General features: G+C 35.6%; 1 protein-coding gene across 1 annotated transcript; it reads right to left on the bottom strand.

The window, feature by feature from the left end:
- Positions 1-8,264: 8,264 nt before the first annotated feature.
- Positions 8,265-13,193, bottom strand: LOC145106592 (2-isopropylmalate synthase A-like). Its single transcript, XM_079043556.1, has 10 exons — positions 12,489-13,193; positions 10,157-10,370; positions 10,005-10,085; positions 9,834-9,923; positions 9,660-9,746; positions 9,379-9,479; positions 9,219-9,252; positions 9,032-9,106; positions 8,828-8,907; positions 8,265-8,735 (listed from the first exon to the last, which is right to left on the bottom strand). The coding sequence occupies exons 1-9, from the start codon at positions 13,136-13,138 to the stop codon at positions 8,866-8,868; spliced, it is 1,374 nt and encodes a 457-aa protein (XP_078899682.1). The 5' UTR covers positions 13,139-13,193; the 3' UTR covers positions 8,265-8,735; positions 8,828-8,865.
- Positions 13,194-20,119: the final 6,926 nt, after the last annotated feature.

The raw sequence follows: 20,119 nt of genomic DNA on the forward strand, positions 1-20,119 counted from the left end.
ACTCGCTGCTATGTACTCTGATTCACAAGTCGAATCAGCTACAATCTCCTGTTTGGAACTCTTCCAAGTGATTGCCCCTCCATTGAAGGTAAAGACCCAGCTCGACTGAGAGCGGAAGTTATCCCTATCAGTCTGAAAGCTAGCATCACTATACCCTACTACTCTCAAGTCATCACTCCCACCAAGGGTAAGGATCCAATCCTTAGTCCTCCGCAGGTACTTGAGAATATTCTTTACCACAGTCCAATGAACCTTGCCATGGTTCCCCTGATATCTGCTGACCATGCTCAAAGCGAAGGCCACATCAGGACGGGTACAAGTCATAGCATACATGATCGAGCCAACAGCGGAAGCATAAGGTAATCGACTCATCTCAGCTATCTCATCTTCTGTACTCGGGCTCTGAGCCTTGCTCAGTTTGCATTGCTTTGGATCGGTAATTCTCCTTTCTTGGAATTCTGCATGTTGAACCTTTTCAACACCTTATCCAAGTAGATACTATGACTAAGTCCAATTAGTCTTTTACTCCTTTCTCTTAATATCCTTATCCCTAGGATATAGGCAGCTTCTCCAAGGTCGTTCATAGCAAAGCACTTCCCAAGCCAGGACTTAACCTCCTTCAAGGTTGGGATGTCATTTCCTATGAGCAGTATGTCATCCACATATAGTACCAAAAAGCTAACTACACTCCCACTAGCTCTGACATATACGCAGGATTCATCTTCACTTCTTGAGAGACCAAACTCTTTGACCTTCTCATCAAAACAAAGATTCCAACTTCGAGATGCTTGTTTCAATCCATAAATGGATTTCTCAAGCTTGCACACTCTATTGGGGTACTCTGCACTGACAAAACCTTCTGGCTGATTCACGTAAACATCCTCAGCCAACTTTCCGTTAAGGAAAGCGGTTTTGATATCCATTTGCCATATTTCATAATCATGAAATGCAGCAATGGCTAGCATAACCCTAATAGACTTAATCTTTGCTACTGGTGAAAAGGTTTCATCATAATCAATACCCTGAGTCTGAGTAAAACCCTTCGCAACCAGTCGAGCCTTATAAGTGTGCACCTTCCCATCCATGTCGGTCTTCTTCTTGAAGATCCATTTGCACCCGACTGTCTTACGGCCTGGTACATTGTCAACCAAGTTCCAAACTTGATTGTCATACATGGACTGTATCTCGCTGTCCATAGCCTCCTTCCATTTAGCAGACTCTGGACCTGCCATGGCTTCCTTAACACTGTTAGGTTCATCCAGATTTACCAGTGTGCTGTCACTGATAAATGTATCACCTTCCGTAGTAATATGAAATCCATAATAAAACTCAGGTGTGTTCCTAACCCTTGTGGAACGCCTCAGAAGCATAGACTCGTCAGCTGGATCAACATGAATTTCCTCCTCAAGTTGATTGCTAGTGTATGAGGTTCCTTCACCAATTGAGTCTTGAATTTCTTCAAGGTCAATTTGCCTCCCACTGTCTCCTTGGTTTATAAATTCTCTCTCTCGAAAGACCCCTCTCCTAGCCACAAAGACCACATTCTCACTGGGTCTGTAGAAGAGGTAACCAAAGGATTTTTGTTGGTAGCCAATGAAAATACACCTTTCACTTCGAGGTTCGAGCTTGTCATGAGTCTCGCGCCTCACGAAAGCCTCGCAACCCCAAATCTTGATATGGTCCAAATTGGGAACTTTCCCAGTCCACATTTCATGAGGTGTTTTGGCAACCTTCTTTGTAGGGACTAGATTAAGGATGTGGGCGGCAGTCTCTAAGGCATACCCCCAAAAAGAGATTGGTAGCGAAACTCGACTCATCATAGAGCGAACCATGTCCAAAAAAGTTCGATTACGCCTCTCAGCTACACCATTTAGTTGTGGTGTCCTGGGAGGTGTCAATTGTGAGACAATCCCACACTCCTTAAGATAGTCGAGGAACTCAGTACTAAGATACTCACCACCTCGATCGGATCGAAGCATCTTAATGTTCCTGCCCAATTGATTTTCTACTTCCTGTTTAAACTCTTTAAACCTTTCAAAAGTTTCTGACTTATGTTTGATTAAGTAGACATAACCATATCTACTAAAATCATCAATTAAAGTCACATAATAGCGATTAGCATCCCTTGTGGCGGTTTTGAATGGTCCACATACATCAGTATGTATAAGGTCCAACAAACCCTCACCCCTTGCACAAGTACCAGTGAAGGGTGATTTTGTCATTTTTCCAAGTAGACAAGACTCACAACTATCATCCTACTTGAGGTCGAACGACTCCAAGACTCCATCCTTTTGGAGCTGGCCTATGCGTTTCTTGCTTACATGTCCAAGACGACAATGCCACAAAGATGCTTTATCCAAGCTAGTAGAAGAATCAATACATAATACATTATTTCCTAAATTATCTACAACCGATACAGCTTCATACACACCATCACAAGGTAATGCTTTAAAATAAAGAACATTATTAAAGAAAGCATTAATACTACCAACTTCATTATCAAAAGAAAAGGTAAAACCTTGTTTGTACAAAGCGTGAAAGGAAATAATATTCCTCGCCATTTCAGACGAGTACACACATTTATTCAAATCTAACTTTAACCCACTATCTAGCAACAAAGTATAAACTCCAATCTTGGCAACAGGTGTAACCTTCTTGTTCCCCATGATTAAGTTTATCTTTCCGTGCTCCACATCCTCACTTCTTCTTAGGCCCTGCAAGTCACAACAAATGTGAATACCATAACCTGTATCAAGAACCTAAGAATTAGAATATGGTGAGTTATTAGACAATATAGTGTAAATACATGCATGGGATGGTTTCACTTTCCCATCCTTGACATCCTGCAAGTACTTTGGGCAGTTTCGCTTCGAGTGCCCCTTATTTTGACAGTAGAAGCATTCAACATCCTTAGGGATGGCAGAAGGAGTGATAGAACCACCTTTGGTTCCAGATGAGGAGCCTTCAAGGGGCTTTCCCTTGGTACCCTTCGAAGGGTGCTTCCTCTTCTTCCCTTTGCCTTGCCCGATAGCCAAAACAGGGGTAGTAGTAGGAGTAGGAGTAGTAACCGACTTACTCTTAAGACCACTTTCGGCAGTCTTCAGAAGTCCTTGAAGCTTACTGAGTGTGACTTCCTCCTTGTTCATGTGGTATGTCATACGAAATTGATCATAACACGAGGGCAAGGAGTGCAAAATGATATCAATTGCCAACTCCTCAGGAAAGTTCACATTCAGTTTCATTTGACGGTCCACATACCTTTGCATTTTCTGCATGTGGCTCATGATTGGTTCGCTATCCTTCATACGGGTAGTGATCATGGAGGAGATTATTTCATACCGCTCTTGACGAGCACTCTGATGGTACCTTTCCATCAGATCCTGATGCATCTCAAAAGGGTAAAGTCCTCATAGGACTTTTGGAGTTCAGCTGTCATGGTGTCCATCATGATGCATGCCACCTTGGTGGCATCTCTTTCATATACCTGATACTCAGCGACCTCCTCAGGAGTAGCAGTGGACTCATCAAGCTCCTTTAGCTCCTTATCGAGGACATATTCCTTGTCCTCGTAACGAGTGACCATCCTGATGTTCCGGATCCAATCCATGAAGTTGGAACCATCAAAAATGACCCTCCCACAAAGGTTCATGAGGGAAAAGGAGCTAGTAGGGTTAGAGCCCGAAGCATTGTTGTTGGAAGACATCTGAAAAGAAGAAAACAAGTTTAGATTAGATATATCGAATCCTTAATAATACACCCAAATGTAATATTAAGGCTAGGATCCAACACAATATATTATAACTTAGAAGAGGGATGCCGTAATCTAAGCTATAACATATTTGAAGGTAGGTGAATAACGATTCACCAATTTCCACCATGAAAACGAAATGAATTATTAGGTTTAATTGGTTTTGAAATTCCTAGATTCTTTTGAGATTCATTGAACTTTTCAATGACATGTTTCAATCTCGATTGTGCCCTTCAAGTTTTGTGACTGGGATGCCGAGGATCACAAAACAAGGTGTGAATAACCATGCAAATTCACTTGGTATCCTTAATATTATCACCTAATCAATGTGCCGGTTAACCACACACGCTCCACCGATTTATGATAAACATTAAGTCACCCTTCGTGATCCTTACTAGTCCAAGTTAGTGTGCCTGTTAACCACACACGCTCCACCAACGACTTGGTAAGGTACAAAGTGTGAATTTCATGGGTTAGCACCATATTCACATTTTCCTAAAGTAACTAAGATTGGGAATTTATTAAAGGTTTAGTTACTTTATAATATTCATTATACTTTTAATGAGAATTTAAAGTCATTGTCCTACCCGTTCGGCTAACGACCCTCCACCGATCAAGGAAGCGGTGGGTGAGAATGGACACCCATTAAGTTGCCATTTTATAGGCAACAACCTTATATCCCCCTTATAGACCGGCTTCGTGAATGAGGCCTACTAACGGTGAAACGACTTAATCTTATACATATATATAATAATTAACCATTAATGTTATAAATAGTATAAGGGTTGAATTTTAACTTTTAAAACTCTAAGGGTTTGGAATTAAAGTATATTAAAGTGTGTGTAACTTTACAAATTCCAAAACTTGAGGACAAGTTTTGAAACTATTCAAAACTTTTCATTTCATAACTTATGAATTAAAGGTTCATAAAATGAAGACTTTTCATTTTCATGTAACTTATGTGTTTTAAGTGTGCATAAATGAAAGTGACATTTGGAAATCCATAACTTGAGGACAAATTATGGACTCCATTAAAACACATAAATGATCAAGAATTATCAATAAACAATTTAGCAAATAATTCCTATGATCTAACAATAATTCATAAGAACATGAACTTCATATCAAAAATTCCAAGAACATATGAACACATATTATCATGCAATTTTGATATAAGCCATTGTAAATGGATTAGCATAAACATTACACCATCTAAAATAGGTTTTATAACACCAAAACAGTTTAGGGTAATGTTTCTAGTCCATTTCCAGCAACAAAATTCGAAAATCTGCATTCTGAGGCTTCTACTCGTCGAGTGCACGAACCTACTCGACGAGTAGGATGAATTTACTCATGGACTCGGCGAGTCCCCCCATGGACTCGGCGGGTTCATGCTGCAGAATGCAGAAAACTTGAGTTTTTCAACAAGTTTGCAACATGTATCAAACAAACAAGCCTAGACTCTGATACCACTGTTGGGTTTTGAGCAAACTAACACTCCTAAGGTGTTCATGCAACCCTAGAGACCTTGGATCTATGTTTGTCTAAAATACATGCAAAATAATTTTCCAAGGTTCATAACCTATCTAGCATACATGGGGTACTTTTAAACATAAAAGATACTAGAAGAATTACATACCTTTGTTAGTGAATTGATTCCTTGGGAGTTTGAGAGCCAAGCACCAATAATGTGAATGCCTCAAATGGAAATCACAAATCACCACAAACTTGGAAAACTTATGAGAGAGCACTCTAATACTCTAGAAATCGGCCACACCTTATGCACACACACATAATCTCTTTTCAAGCACCATAAGCCTCTTTATATAATGTAGATGATTAGGGTTATGAACCATGCAAACCCTAATAACCCATGTCTTTTCCTATTCCAAGGATCCATGGGTTAAAAGCTCCATGGATCATCCATGGACTCCCATTCAAGCTTAGCCCATTTCCTTATGAGTGTTAGCCCACACTATATAAGTACAATAGCCCATTATTTAATTAGTCACCTTATGATCACTAAATTAATTCATAATTAATTTAAGATCAATACTAATTAAATAATACAATTTCATATTAATATATTATAACTTAAAATATATTAGTAGGCCGCAAATATACTCTTCTCATTATGTTATCCATATAAATAGTTCGGGTGATGTGCAACCCAAATGGACCATGCCGGGTCGGGTCAAGTATATACCAAATAAGTTATGGACTTAGACACCTTATCCAACACATCTTTCATCTTAACTTGCCACATGGGAAATCTAGTGTTTCGATCCAACAACGGAATATCGCACTTCATCGAAGACATGATCAATCATAGGGGTGGAATTGGTACGGTACCAAGTTTTTTTTTCTCCAAACCATGTACCGTACCAACTATAGTTGGTATAAGATTTTAGCTACCAGTACCGTACCAAATGTACTTGGTACTAATTAATTTGGCTACCAACAAATTTGGTTGGTACATATTGGTATTTGGTATATACCAAAATTTTTAACTAATATGTACTATTTAACTAATATGTACTATAGATAAATATAATTTGAATTTGTAGACACTTGGTCGTTGTTTCACTCACTTGTGTTAGTATTTTTTTTTGAAAACCACTAAAAGGATTAAAAGAGGTCCACCCCTAGCAAGTTAGCAAGTTGCTAGAGGAAGCAAACACAAACAGTATAAGGAATGAGAAGTTAGTATTCCTTTTAAGTTTTAGTGTCTTGTGCTTTTGTATCACCGATCTCATGCACATCAAAAAATAAGTATCAATAAATTTGTCGGTCAACGTGTTAGTTTAGTAATTCTAAGACTTGTTAATTATTCTAATTAAAACATGAAGATATGAGAACTCATATTTCCTTATATTTATTAATTGATATATATATATATATATATATATATATATATATATATATATATATATATATATATATATATATATATATATATATATATATAAATTGGTTGGTACGGTACAACCGTGGTATTTAAAATTCTATACCGTTACCATACGAAGACTACTTAATTGGCATGGTATTACCAGCCAAATATATTGGCTACCAAACAACTTGGCTACCGATTTTATTGGTTCGGTTAGTAACATGTTCGTTGGTTCTCCGTGGTACATATTTGCCAGTCCTAATCAATCACTTGATAAAATATCCCAATAAACTAATATTAAAACCCGGAAGCTCTGATACCAATTGTTGTAAACAAAGAGGGTAAGACACATTAAAACGAAAAAACCCTAATGCATCAAACAACCCAAAAATTCGAATCACGAGAACAATTTTAGTTCAAGCGGAATAGGACTAAGATATCAAACCACAATCAATCACATGCAATGAAAAATACCAAGCAAAAAGTAAATCAAAAGAGACTGAGATTTACGTGGAAAACCCAAATCAGGAAAAACCACAAGCAGAGGAAGCCAAGAACCAATCCACTAAAATATTGCAGTGTTTACAGAGCTTGATCAAAGAGATTACAATGAGCTATAATGATTTGGTGATAAAGGGGAAAAACCCTAGAAAATGTCGCTCAAGAAAATAAGAAGAAAAAGTCTTCAAAACTCTCTCTCTCTCTCATAAAAGGTTAAAAGGCAAAGAGGTTTGACCAATTTGACTAATTTGGTCCTTCAAGAATGGAGTATCTGCATTTCAGGAGCAAACCCTTTTTTAGACCTGAAGACACCTATTTTAGACCTGGTGCCATTTTTAGACTTGAAACAATCATTTTAGACATGGTGCCCTTTTTAGACCCAAAACAACCAAATTAGACCTGAATTACTGAAAAGACAATATAGCCCTTGAACTAAGCAAAACTTGTCAATTTTGGAAGGCATATTTCCACAGTTACCAAACCATTAGTACGATTTTATTTCATATTTTGAATCGGCGTAATTTTTATTTGCTATATTTCCTTTGATTAGGGTTTACCGTTTTATTAATTTTATACATGTTTGGGACCCAACAATTGATATCAAAGCATACTCATACTAGACTTTATATTCTAGGTATGTATATGCTTATGATTTCTTATTATGTAACTATTATATTAGTTTGTGTTTAATATGTTTTCAAAACAGCCAATCACTCGACTTCTTCTAGTCAAAATACCACATGGTAGCGTTTGGTAAGGCTATGATCATGAGAAAACAATATTGTAAAATTTACCATCTTGTCCTTCATACAAAGTTATAGTCTTATAGAAACTAAAAAGTAATCAACATAATCAATATCTCTCAGAAGATGACCAAGAACAAGAGCCCTAAAATGTATTAATATGACTCATCCAATTACCAGGAAAACGCCAAACAAAAATAAAGTTTAAAAACCCAAATAAAATATTTTTCTAAACAAAAACAAATCAAGACCCTAAATTAGAAAGATGATAAGAACTCATATCAATTTACCTTTCCAACCAATCTGCTCTTTATCAAACTTATTTTGCGTTTTTTTTTAAATAATAAGGAAATTTATTTATATGAAATTTTAGTTACAACAATCACTGCTTCGGACATAACCAATCCCTAATGACATCAAGATGTTTAAAACCCAATACATGGTACAACTTTTACAACAGAAGTTACTATGACCTGATTGCAATAAAAAAAGAATAAATTAACTTAATAGCTTTTTAAGCATTTTCCCAAGTTTAAACGAACCCAATGACATCAAGATGTTACATAAATATACAATTTCGAAATTTTATAGCTATTAAGTAACAAATCTAAGCCCAATTCTTAATTACATCCTTTAAAAGTTAATGGTATACCAGTTTACAAAATTTTGACTTATATCTTATTGTTCTTCATGTTTATGGCACAAAATAATCTCTAACCTTGTTTTCAATGCATTGATCATCAACATAACCAAGACATGTTACTTTACATCCATTAATTTACACCATTTCTTTTGTTCATAATAATATTTCATAAATGTGTAAGACTCCAGTGATAAGGTCATAGAATAGGTCCTACAAGAAGATATGTTGAAATATCAATACAAATTATACCTTTTAAGTAATAAAAAAATAAGTCTATGCATAAGAATAAAATGGTGCATTACCTAAAGAATAACTATGTGTCTGCGTAAATACCAATGCCTCATTTTGATACCAATGTTATTAGGTCGTCATCAGTGATAACCTGGGAGATAAAGAAGGCAAATAGTAGGGTTAATTATGTAACTCACATTCAAGAGTAGTTAAAAAACATTATTTCCTTGGTTAAATAAACATTTGAGACCATCAAAAGAAAGAGTTTTCACTACCTTTTTCATTTCAGCTACGGATTTAAAGCGCCAAAAAAGATCATTAAGTTCACTTCCCTCAAAGTTATAACCAAGCTGGAGAGAAAATAACAGATCGATGTTTAATACATAACTATAAAAGTTGCTCGTTTTTCCTTTTATTATTATTTTTTTTACAATATTTCACAAGACCAGCATTGAACTTCACCTCAAAAAGTTTAGCTTTTAGAGCATGGCGACCACTGCATAATAATATTTGCAAATCATTAATGAATCAATGGGAAGTGATCGTATTAAAGAATTAGAAGCTAATAATAATAATAATCATGGAGCATATAATTATATGAACCAACTGTAATTCAGCATACCTAAGTTTTCCAAGTGTAAGTCCAGACTCATTAGATCGGTGAAGTCCTATATCTTCTGGAGACATGATTTCATATGTGCTTTTGTTCTTTAAAACCCCATCCTACAAAATAGAAATCAAGGTCATGTGTCTAGTAATTTAAGTAAAAACTATAAAATCAAGCCACATGAGTACATGACATGCATATATATATATATATATATATATATATATATATATATATATATATATATATATATATATATATATATATATTATGTTATACTATAATATATAACCGACCTGATGGATTCCACTTTCATGAGCAAAAGCATTAGCACCAACAATAGCCTTATGTGGTTGCACCATTAGTCCACTGTACTCTTCCACCTATGAATATAACAACGCATGTTCAAAGTGAAGCAAGAACTAGTGTTTAAAAATATTATTAGATGTTAATTAAGTTTTGACATATACCATCTTGCTAGCCATGACAATATGTTCTGTTTTGATGTCAGTGTAAAGACCACCCAATAATTCTCCTTTGCTTTTTATAGTCATTACCACCTATCAACAAATAGTACATTATCAACAAGAAGCAATTAACAATGGAAGAACACTTGATTGTAATTTGTAAATTACACTCACCTCTTCAAAAGAAGCATTTCCAGCTCTCTCTCCGATTCCATTTATTGTTACTTCTAATTGTCTTGCACCCGAATAAGCTCCCTGGAATTCGAATAGGTAAGCATAAACTTTAATATAAAAACATAATGATTAATATATCAGCATATATATACCTCTAAAGTATTGGCAGTAGCAAGTCCAAGATCATTATGGCAGTGGGTAGAAATGATGACATTCTGAATTCCAGGGGTGTTGGTTTTTATGTCAGCAATAAGCTGCCCAAATTCACGAGGCCAGTTATAGCCAACAGTATCAGGAATGCAAAGAGTAGTTGCACCCGCTTTAACAGCCTCACCCAGGACCTCATATAAAAATTCTCTATCAGATCTGTAAACAAACATATCGAAAATTACAGTGATGAACAACAATAACCATAATCCTAACAAATTACACAATTCAGAGAGGAACCGGAACAAAACACAGAAAAAATGTGGGCTACATCATGGATTCATGGTCAATTCACCTTCGTTTTGAGCAAAATTAACATTCTTAATTGTTCTTCAAATTATACACGCATACAACCATGAGTCGTATATAACGATCTACCGTCTGGCAAACTCGGTAAGCTGACGGGGGATGTGGAGTTTTCCTTGGTGGCCTGGGTGGCTCCTCGTCGAACTGAGTGCGGACCAGAATGGTGGAGGTGCATGGCGGTATAGTCTTAGGTTTATGGTCGGACTAGTAAATTACACTAATGGTCCTTATGGTTTGGTCCAACATCTGAGTTTGGTCCTTTTTTTTGTCATTGGGACCATCCTTTACTATTTTTTATCACGGTTTTGGTTCATGTCATGCCTAAAATCGTACTAAATTTTTTATTTACTTATTATATATTTATAATTTTTAGCTTTTAATAATAAAATAGACTCTACCCCACCTCATCCACTTAAAACCCTAGCCTGATACATATATCTCTTTGTTCTTAAACTCTATTGAAGACCTAAACTAATGGACTACACCGCTAGAAGTTTTTGGTCCGTCGTAGACCACCTCTATAGGTGTAAACGAGTCAAGCTACTTGTGAGCTACTCGAGATCGACTCATTAAAAACTCGACACAAACTCGAGTTAAACATGTCTAAGCCAAGCTCGAGCTTAGTTTCAAACTTATTTATTAAACGAGCTCAAGCCCGAGCTTCATCTGCCAAGATCGATTAGACTCACGATCCTAAATGATCCTATGTATAATAATATAATATAATTTTTAATTTTAATTTTGGATATTAAATTATAATTAAATAATTAATTATTGAATATCTAATAATTAATGATAAACGAGCTTTTTACCGAGCTTAAAAATATAAATGAACTTGATATTTAACTATTAACCGAGCCGAGTTCGAGCCGAGCATTGACTCGTTTAAGCATGCCTGACAAACAAGTTGAGCCCGAGCCAAGCACGAGCCTTTTAAATCATCCACGAACCGAGCTCGAACTTTGAAATTAAAACTCGAATCGAGTCGAGCTCGAGCTCGAGCCCCATGAATTTTAAACGAGTTGAGCCCGAGCCTACCCGAGCTCGAGTTTGGCTCGGCTCGTTTACATCCCTGACCACCTCTAACCACCACCTTCTTCGTCAAACAACTTCCTGTTGCCGATATAGAAATGTAGATTGATTTCTGCAAACTGGGTCTACCGTCACCGAATCCGCTAAAGGTCACTCATCACATCCTTAGACCGCCATCTCCATCACTAACGGTAGCGATGGATCATTAGAAAAGGGGTGACGATGTTGGTGGTGGCGGATGGTGATTCTCGGGATGGAAGGGGATCTGAGGTGAAAGGGGTGGTGACGGGTGGTGGTTGTCCGAGGTGAAAGGGGGTGCCGGTTGTATTTGTGGAAGGTGAACGGGGTATAGATGGTAACCATTGGTGGTTGTTGGATCTCCGAACAAGGATGGGTGAAGGTGGGGTAGGATTGGTTGGTACCAACAAAATAAATAAGCAGTAAAAGATATAAACAAATAAAAAAACTAGAAAAATACAAAATAATATTTATCAAAAACAATATAATTTTTTTATGTCTTTGTGCAGTATAAAACTCATTGGACTGGTCAAGGAAAAACAAAACTCAAAGACGAGACAATCTTATAATTGAACAAAACATAGAGATCGGAACATAGGGACAATTCTTAAAGTTTAAATTGAATATCGTGTGGAGCGGTTCGCTTTTTGTAATATAAAAAGACTTTATGGAATCAAAAGTTTAAAACAGTAGCATTGGAATATGGATGCGACCACTTATAAGTTCTCTAATTCTTTTTATGCCATGTATAGTATCCCACTTTTTATGCCGTGTATCACAAGTTTATTATATTTTCATAATGGTTAACCAAATTAATATGAAACGTAAACACGATAATTGTATCGTTGAAAGGTAACTATGAAAAATACAATTGATATTTCGTAAGTTATATAAGTAATGACACTTTATAGAATAATGTACCTTCCGGCATCTTCCGGGCTAAATTGAACGTCATTACAGCCCAAACTTCGAGCGTATGCAACCATGGTCCTCGCTTTTTCAATCACTTCTTCTTTCGACATCTTTAACTTATACTTCATATGAATCTCACTTGTTGCTATAAAAATATGTATCCTTGGGAATTTGGCATATTTCACAGCTTCCCATGCTTTATCGATATCATTCTTATTGCATCTTGCTAGACCACAAATAACTGGTATACGACCATTTTGATTAACCTCTGCATTTCCAACCTCACATGCAATCAACTTAACAGTTTCTAGATCAGCTTTGTTGGAAGCAGGAAACCCTACTTCAATGATGTCAACACCGAGTTTTGCAAGTTGATGAGCTATGTCAAGCTTTTGCTTAGGGGACATAGAGGCACCCGGTGCTTGTTCACCATCACGTAGAGTGGTATCAAAGATGCGTACACGGTTAGGGTCTTGAATATGGTTAGGGATGTAGTTTGGACTTTGGCAACATAGGATTACGTTTGAGTTTGATTTATGGGGTCGGGTTTTTGAGGTTTTGAAATAAGAGTGGATCGCAGTTGGATAGGTTGTGGTGGTGGTATTGGCGGTAGCGGTCGAAGAAAAGAAACCAGAGATACGTATGAGAGAGGCTTCCATTGATAGTTTGAAAAGTAACAAAGGTTTTCTTTTCTGTTTGTATATGCGACCTTAGAAATTGTCTAATTGTGGCAAAAGGTGCAACGCTTTGTATGATTAATATATAGGCCAAATTGGGGCCTACGTCGGCTTTGCCCTAGCTAACAATTTGTATTGGTCTACACTGACTTTGTTTAATAATTAGAATGAACTAAATAAATAAAAGGAACTTAAGATAAGATATAAGGAGCGATTCAAATATGATAACAGCAAGCAAGTGGCTTGAGCCTTGAAGCATTCAAACGATAGTCTATGATGGTTGTGCCTTCACCTACCAGCTTATGGTAGTCGCAATGCAATAACTCGGATATTTAAGGAATTTAAAAAAGCATATCTATTACTTCCAATATATAATCTTATTTAATTAAACATCGTCAGATTAAAGTTTCATGGCGTAGTAAGAAGGGGGTTTCATGATGTAGTTGACGATATATAAAATGAAGGGGGTGTTAATTTCAGACTTTAAAAATAAAGAATCTGATAATAATTAATTATGTGAACCAATTTTTGTATCCTTAATAATCTTGAAAACAAACGAATAGATAATTATTATTGATATTGATGATTGATGATGGATTACCCGGTCGTTAGTTTTTAATAACGGTACAATAATTAGTTCACATAATTAGTTATCGTATTGTTTACTTTTTAAGTCTGAATCAACAATCATAAAGGATTTAATACATGATTAAAATTTCAGACAAACGGACACCGAAATGTTTTCGGCTAACTTCTGATTCAAGAATCAAGAAAAGTTGCTAAATTGGATCACTTCGACTCTTCGTAAGTCAGAACTTCCGGCTTGTTAGAATTTTAATAACAAGTGTCAATTATTAGAAATTACTAACCATTAGTGTGGACATTATATGGTTAATATTATCAGCTTTAAGTTAAAGGGCTAATTACGAAATAACTTTATATTTTCTCATTTTTCCTGGTTTAACGACCAAAAAACTATCCATTTTTGGATAAAAGTTTTATCGCTAGCACTATGATTTGCATTTTTACTAAAAAAATCCACCAATTTTCTTTTGTGCTGAAAAAACACTCATAAATTGATGGTTAAACCGAATTTTTAGAAAAATATAGTGTTTTTTTCGTAATTAATCTATAGTTAACCCGACTCTAATAGGCAACAATTATCACGTTGAAACGTTTTACCAAAAACTGGTGGTTTTTTTGGACTTATTAAAGTTGGTAGTTAAACCGATTTTTTGGAAAAATATAGTGTTTTTTTATATATTTATTATTATTATTATTTTTTCTTTCGTAATTAGCCCTTAAATTAAATGTCATAAATATGATGTTATTAGAGTTGAATGGATAATCTAATCTTTTAGTATAAAGCGTGGGTTGTCCATAACATAAGTATGAAATGCTGCACACACATTCTATTTCGTCGTCTAATTTTCGTATCAGGAAGGCGACATAATCATAAAATAGATCAATGTATGAATTTATTTAACATCTTAATGATTTAAAATAATATGGTTCCATATAGATTTATTATTGAATTTATACGTGCATCCTTTTGCATAAAAATCAAATATATGTGTTACATATTAATCCAACTTCTTCATTTTTTTTATTCGTATTAAACCACAGAACATAATAATGAGTTATAATTTATTGGGTTGGTACATGGAGTGTTGGACTTATTATCATTTAGGCCATAGGCCATTGATTTCTATTTTTGCAGTAAATGAATAAAAAAAAACTATGATTTTTTTATAATGCATGCAAATGAAATAAGGATAAAAATGATGAAGATGATGACGATTAAGTGATTTAATGACTTAAGTTGAATGAGTATATTTAATAGGGGTGGATGTTGGCAACTTAGAAACCTTTGATGTAAGGAAATTTGTTTTGAGCATAAAATAAGTCATTATGGCAAACTTGAGGGGCCATTAGTTAATTTTTGAAATTTGGACTCCCATATCGGGATTCTTATGAGGGGGCAGCCCAAAATCTCGTTCACATCAACCTTGCTAGGCTTTTTAAGAGTTTTAGCCCAAAAACCCTAAACCTAAGTGTATGTGTACCGTGAATTGTCTAGCGGAGAACGGAAGAAGAAGAAAGCGGGAAAGGGAAGAAAAGCGGGAGGAAGGGAACAAATGTTGGTTGCCGTTGGAGCACCTTCAAGGTATGTAATATTCCTTCTGATTCCTTGCATGAGTATGAGTGAGAAAGAGAGGCAAAAGGGAAGAAAATATTAATTTTCGTCATCAGAATCTGCAGGTCACAAAAGAAGCAAAAAGATTGACTTAGGGCTGTGATTTTCGAAATCTCCCTAACTCATTTCGTACTTTATACGTAAAGGTATGTTTCTGGAGGTTTTGGAGGAAGAATGGTGGAGAAAACACTCAAAGCGACGATGAGAGAGACGACATATCTAGAGAGATGTTGGGCAGGAAAAAGAAAAGTAAAAGCAAAGACGATTGCCTTTGTCACAAGGTTTTCTTATGGAATCTTTAATCCTGCTCATCCTAGGTAAGTACTTTTCCACTTTTTATTTTCCCAAAATAACCAAAGCTGAAATTATTGGAAAATTCACTAAACTGTCCATGTCTTGTAAAAATTTACAAAAATCATGGGACATCATTTTAGGTCGAGAAGTGCCCAAATTTTCATATATGAGTCTACTCCATTTCATTAGTTTTGACCAAAAATCAAAAATGCCTCTAACTAGGGTGAAATTGACCATTTACCCAGATTGGTCCAGAATGAGCTGTTATGCAAGACAGTTTTGTAAAATCTGACATAAATTGTAGAAAAATTGTATGGAGGTGTGTGAGTACTACTTTTAAAGCTAAGAACCTGATATATTTGCATGTGATACAGTTTTGAAAAATATGGAGTTTAAGGTGGGAAAAACATGTCCCGAATAGACCCTAATTTCTAGGTAGAAATATGAAATTTAACCCTTTAGTCTATTCACATAATTAAGGCAAATGAGTAACTAAATTTAACTAAAATTATTATTATTATTGGGAAGTGTGAAGGGCAATCAGGTGTGAGTGAGTCCCGAATTGCTTTGTAGGTTGCTTTTCTTTTGGAGGCGAGTTTCTCACTACACCATGTTGTATTGTATTTTCTTTACGTTAGCTTGTGTATGCTAAGTGTTGTTTATATGGGTAGGACTAGGCGGGGTTAGAGTATAGTGATAGTATGGTTTCCCTCATGTATGAGGATATTCATGGTAGAACTCGGCGCATCAAAGTGAGGATGGGGCGTAGCTAATGTGTCCCAAGGGCTCGACGAACTGAGCAAGGGGATCGGGAATGGCCAATGTGTCATAATGGGTCTGGTACGGGGGATCGGGCTTAGCCAATGTGTCCCAAGGGCTCGATGTACTGATCAAGAGGGATCGAGTGTAGCTAATGTTTCCCAGTAGGAGTATGTCTGTTATTTATTCGTTCTATGACATGCATGCGTGGTTATGTGTTTGATACCGTTTGTATATGTTTATTGGGGTAAGGATTATATGATATAATATTATGTATGTGTGGAATTCATTAAGCTTTGTACTTACCCCTTTTCCCTTCAAAAATATTGTTTCAGGTACAAATGATGGTTGGGCATGATCGTACACACTGGCTCAATGCAAGATATCAGATTTTTGATATTTGACTAAATATGTTTCTCATAAATTTTAGAAATATAACTATTAATAACTTTGGTAGTTGAATTGATCTTGGGTTTTGGTTTTAAATTTATTTTGAATAACGATATTAAGTAGATGATTTATTTTATTTAAAAAGTTAAAAATTTATTGAAAATTTTGGGATGTTACATAATACTTTAAAATGGTATTGAAATAAAATTTTTTAAAGGTGAATATGTTTTATTGAAAGTTAAGGGACTCGTTAGTTTTTTTGATTTAATGTAACATCCCAAAAATACTATGTAAAAATTTTATTTTTAAAACTATCAAAACCATCATTCATTCATTCCAAAATCCATCAAGATGTGATAATGTATAAAATAGTCATTAGAGTACAAATCATGTCATCAAATGCGGAATACCGGTAGATTTGGTGCGATCATGACAAACTCTTCCCTTTCGAACCAGAAGTACCTGAACCCATAATACCCCATATATAAACATATATAACCGTTAGAAACTAAGTTGGGTATATTTCACCCTTGAGTCTATTTCAATTCCTTTGGTATCTTTCAATCGGTACTGGGTCTATTTCACCCCTTGAGTCTATTTCAACTTCTTCGGTATCTTTCAACCAGTATAGGGTCTATTTCACCCCCTACAACTAAGCATACAAAAAGATCAATAAGAGTAACGAAGACAACAAGCACATACATTCATATTAGCAAGTGTCACAGAGACAACTATCATTCTACAAACATAATTCAATGGGCCGACCTTGGTGACTTCGACCCAAGAGTACAGTGAAGAGACTCACCTAACAAACGATGAAAAACTGCTACTGCTCCTACTGCTGCGAAAACAGATGCTATATACCACCTATACATCCATATAAAGTACATCTTAGCTTACCTTCCAAAATTAAGGGTTTGACCAAAAGTCAATGCAAGTCAAACGTCAATGGTCAAAGTTGACTTGCCACGTCGTGGCCCTCAAACGACAAAACAAACGCGGTTTATCCCAGTTGCCATGTCGCGGCAACCTAGGGCCACATTGTGGGCACTGGGTTCAAAACATCTTAATGGGTTAAGCTGCTTCCTTCAGCCCTATGAGCTCCAAAGCTCAGACCTAATCTGATATATGGTCTAGAAGGATAAAATTTTCAACTTTATCCATTTAGTCCTCCTAAAGGAACAAAATCTCAAACCCTAAGTTCCATAACGCTAAAAATGGCAAAGACTCAACCATTAAGCACTTAATCCTAAAGGTCCTTAGTCCAACTTCTCCAGAATGCTCCTAGGACCCCTAATGGTCCATAAAAATCCAAACTTTATGGACATGCACTACCCATGCATGTCCTTCTTCAAACTAGGTCAAAAAGGAAACAATATGACCTAAAATCCATGCATGGTTCACAACTACCACATAATTCTAGATCTATAAGATATAACACTCAAGGGACATATAGAAACCATAAAGTTGAAAACTTTATCTCTTATAACCACTAAAACCACTCCAAAAGGACAAAAACATGCTCTAAAACCTAGATCTATGAAGAAGAACACAAAAAGTTGAAGCTTGAGGACTTACAAGGAGTCCAGAAAATGCACACAAATGGAGGAAAGAATCACTTATTGAACCAAAGAACTAACTCTTCTTCTTCTTCCTTCAAAACCACCACAAGTTTACTAAAATGAGCACAAGAGCACCAAGGAGGATTAGGGATGGGTTTCTGGGGTTTGAAAGGGATGGAGGCTAAGAATGAACAACCCGAACCTCCCACTTTCCTTTAAACACCCAAAAAATTAAGGTTTAAGACGTCAGCGGTGGCAAGGCCGTGCCCTTTACTTGCCACGTTGTGGCGAGTCAAAAGAGACCCGCAACCAAAAATTGCTCCGCCACGCTGTGGCGACCCCCAAAATCAATTTTTAATTAAAATAAAATATACCTCAAAAACCGGATGTTACATTTAAATATTCTCATAATTTATCTAAGATAAAATTTATAAAGATAAAGAGTTGTATAACATTGATTGTTACTTAACAATTTAGTGTTTTCATAAAAACTTGGAAATTATTATATATTTAATTTTCAATAAACCTTTGACTATTATATAAACCTACTTTTTAAGTACCAACATGATTATTTAAAAAAAGCATATATTTGATTAATACTGATCAATAAATTTTGATTCCGATGAATTATTTGATTTAGGGATTCGTGTTATTTTGTTTGAATGATTAGTATCAAAATGATTCCATAAGGGACTTGTTATGTTAATCAATTTAGTAAAAAACATAGTAATACATCATATTAACAGGTTAAATTCATATTGGTTTTGTATCTATTTGCTCATTTAACTTGTTTTAAGTTTTAAAAGTTCATTTTAAGTTTTAAAACCGAACTTGTTATATTGTGCCAAAGTAGTCATTGTACCTTTTTATATCTAAGTTCTTTGACCTTTTAATTGTAAAATCCAGTTTCAAGAAGTTTCTTATTCCAGGATTGTGGACAATAAATGGATCAAGTAAAAGACTTGGGTTTCAAAGGAATGGGGTTTAGATCGTATTGGATGATGATAATGTTGGATAAGTGATTAAAGCCTTGGTTTGTGTCTTGGAGTCGAAGGGTAAAATCGGAAAAGTGTTGTTTCAGACTTCTTTATGAATTAAGGATTTTAGTTGGATATGTTTTAAGTAAAAAGTAATTAGATAAGGTTGTGGGGATCGTCAATACCTTTCCGTGCATGTAAAGAAAGTCGAAAATAGAGTTCAAACGAAGAAGTTATGACTATTTGAAGTTGGAGTGAAATTTGGTGAAAATCTGTTCTCACGAGGTGAGAAGTAAATCTCACGGCGTGAGAGTCCTCACGAGATGAGAATATATTCTCACGACATGAGAACTGTGCAGCCCATAGCCCCCAAATTTTTTAGGGTTTTCAAGGTATTTAAAGGTAAGGATTCATGTTTTAGCGTATTTTCTTAGCCTCCATCATATCTAGAACCTCTTGAGAGAAACCCTAGCCTCCATTTTAAAGATTTGCGCGTCCCCTCTCTTCTTTCATCCGTTTTTGGAGTTTTTGATGGTTTTGGAGCAATGTTTTCATGCAAGATTGATCCTTGAAGTTATAAAGTTCCAAGCTTTTGTTGCATTTCATCTTTGGATCGAAGTGTATTTGGTGTTTTGGTCCATTTTAATGAGTTTTGAGTGAGAGTTGGGAATAAAGTTTGCAACTTTATTACTCTCCAAGGTCTCAAGAACATTGTATGTTTCAGATCTGGACTCCAACACCTTGTTGATCAGTTTAGAATGTTTTCTGGACCTCATGGACTAGG

This window comes from Lactuca virosa, chromosome 1 (genome assembly GCF_052849685.1).
Source record: "Lactuca virosa cultivar CGN04683 chromosome 1, Lactuca_virosa_CGN04683_v6, whole genome shotgun sequence".
Taxonomy (NCBI): domain Eukaryota; kingdom Viridiplantae; phylum Streptophyta; class Magnoliopsida; order Asterales; family Asteraceae; genus Lactuca; species Lactuca virosa.